General features: G+C 36.3%; 1 protein-coding gene across 1 annotated transcript; it reads left to right on the forward strand.

Moving 5' to 3' along the window:
• The first annotated feature begins 435 nt into the window (after positions 1-435).
• On the forward strand, positions 436-1,952 carry LOC126712705 (transcription factor MYB123-like). Its single transcript, XM_050412151.1, has 3 exons — positions 436-715; positions 827-956; positions 1,061-1,952. Exons 1-3 carry the CDS (start codon positions 583-585, stop codon positions 1,554-1,556), a joined length of 759 nt encoding a protein of 252 aa, XP_050268108.1. The 5' UTR covers positions 436-582; the 3' UTR covers positions 1,557-1,952.
• Positions 1,953-2,298: the final 346 nt, after the last annotated feature.

The following is a 2,298-nucleotide window of genomic DNA, read 5'->3' on the forward strand; positions in this document are numbered from 1 at the left end:
GAACCAATGTATTGAAAATATAAAATATGGTATGCTATCTTAAATTTTGATTTGAGAATATAATGTATATCAGTACATGTCAGTGGAAAGAAATTTCAGTAAAGATTATCTTATTTGGGAAATTAATTTGGCTTTTAATTATTATTATTATTATTATTATTATTATTTCTACTATATAATGTGTAGGGAAAATTTGAATCTCACATGTTTTAACTCTCAATGAAAAATACAAAATTATATGAAGTGTCAATCAATTATTATTATTTTTTTTTTTGAGAAAAGGTGTCAATCATTAAGATATGCTCTTTGTGTCAATCTTTTTTACCTAACTTGTTTTTACAACTACACATTTGGACTTATTGAAACCACTCCATGACGACTCACTCAGACTCACATGCGAGGCATTCTCGTAACGTGGGCATTTAAGCTTTTTAATCCAACTTAGGGCATTAAAGATTGACCAGGGCATGATTGGTCATTAGAAAACACTAATCAAACACCCAATTTAAGATCAGGCACACCTCCTTCAGAGAGAGAGAGAGAGAGAAGGAAAGTGTTTTTTGTGTCTGTATTTGTGTTCAAATGGGTAGAAGTCCTTGTTGCACTAAAGAGGGACTGAACAAAGGGACTTGGACTGCACTTGAAGACCAACTTCTCACTGATTACATCAAAACCCATGGTGAAGGAAAATGGGGAAACATTCCCAAGGAAACAGGTAAGTTAGTTTTGGAAGAAGAAATAATTTCTTTTATGAAACAAATTGGGTTTCTTTTGGTTTATATGTTTCTCCATGAAAAGTGAAAACTATAGTTACTATTTTGTGCAGGTCTAAAAAGATGTGGAAAAAGTTGTAGGCTAAGGTGGCTTAATTACCTGAGACCTGATATCAAAAGGGGTAATATATCAGTTGATGAAGAGGACCTCATCATCAGGCTTCATAACCTATTAGGCAACAGGTCTTAATTTTCTCATCATTCTCCCTCTCTCTCTCTCTCTCTCTCTCTCTCTCTCTCTCTCTCTGTATTATGTGAAAATTGAACCTTTTTTTTGGTGTTTGTAGATGGTCCCTAATAGCTGGGAGACTTCCAGGACGAACAGACAATGAAATCAAGAATTATTGGAACTCAAATTTAGGAAAGAAGTTGAAAGGAGAACAGTCAAAGCATTCTATAGAAGAGAAGCAGAAAACCAAGACCAAACTAACTAATAAATCTCCGACATTGAAGTCCAGTTCAGCTATTGGGACAAAGGCAACAAGTTGCAGAGAGGTTTTAGTTGCTCCACCAACGCCTAAAGTCGAAAATCCAGAGACTGATTTGGCACCAGCAACCTCTGTAGACGAAGACTCATCAAATCTCGTGGCAATCACTTCTGAGGAAAATAACGCACATAACTTTGATATCGACTTCAACGTGGAGAATGCTTTTCTGTCTGACATATGGGATTCGGATTTTTGGAAGCAATGTCAGTTTGAGTTTGAAAATGGCATTATGGAAGGTGGTGGCTCGGTTGGTGCCAAGAACTTTTCCTTTTATGAGGAAATCCTCAAGGATTGAATGAGATATGATTGTCATATGCTTCATTTCTTGAAGATCAAGAGCGTCAGATTGGAGATAATCTAACATAGAAAAAGCCAAATAACCAAGCTGACTAAATTCCCAAGTCCGGTTTGGTTTTTTAGTTTTTTTTTTTGTCAGTGTTCGCTTCATGTTGAAATTTCTTGTGTAAAAAATAAAACTAGGCATCTTGGGATTATTGATCCCCCCCCCCCCCCCCCCCCTCTCTCTTTTTTTTCCTTCCCCCTGCTTGTCTTCTTGTGTAGATTGGTCTTGTTATGTGAACACTAAAATTATTTAAGCTTCTCACAGCTCGAAATCAATAGATTCTTGGGTGGAATTGAGATATCTCAACCTACCTGGAGGTGCATCTATGGATCCCCCATTAATATTCAACACCTTGTAAGTTTGACTAGGTCTTTAAGACATTAATTGATGATGCATGGATAAAGAGCAACTATTATAATGTGGTCACCCATCACAATTGTATAATATCATATCCCACTTGACTGCATTATAACTAATGGTGTTAGCTCCGGTCGGCATGAATTATGATTCCCACAGTCTTGTCCCATGCCAGCTCTCATCTATGAAATACATAGGTTGGCATTAGTGCATGATCCTAGAAAACTTGTGTACCCATCTTTATCGCTTCTCACTGACTGCACCTTTAATTATATACTATGAGTGTGTTTGGATTGATGAAAGTTGCTAGCTTATTTTACTATTTGGCTTATTTTTA

This window comes from Quercus robur, chromosome 2 (genome assembly GCF_932294415.1).
Source record: "Quercus robur chromosome 2, dhQueRobu3.1, whole genome shotgun sequence".
NCBI classification, from domain to species: Eukaryota; Viridiplantae; Streptophyta; class Magnoliopsida; order Fagales; family Fagaceae; genus Quercus; species Quercus robur.

Coding starts and splice junctions, on each gene's coding strand:
- LOC126712705 (XM_050412151.1), top strand. CDS start 583: ATGGGTAGAAGTCCTTGTTGCACTAAAGAGGGACTGAACAAAGGGACT. Junction 716..826: donor AAACATTCCCAAGGAAACAG/GTAAGTTAGTTT, acceptor TATTTTGTGCAG/GTCTAAAAAGATGTGGAAAA. Junction 957..1,060: donor CATAACCTATTAGGCAACAG/GTCTTAATTTTC, acceptor TGGTGTTTGTAG/ATGGTCCCTAATAGCTGGGA.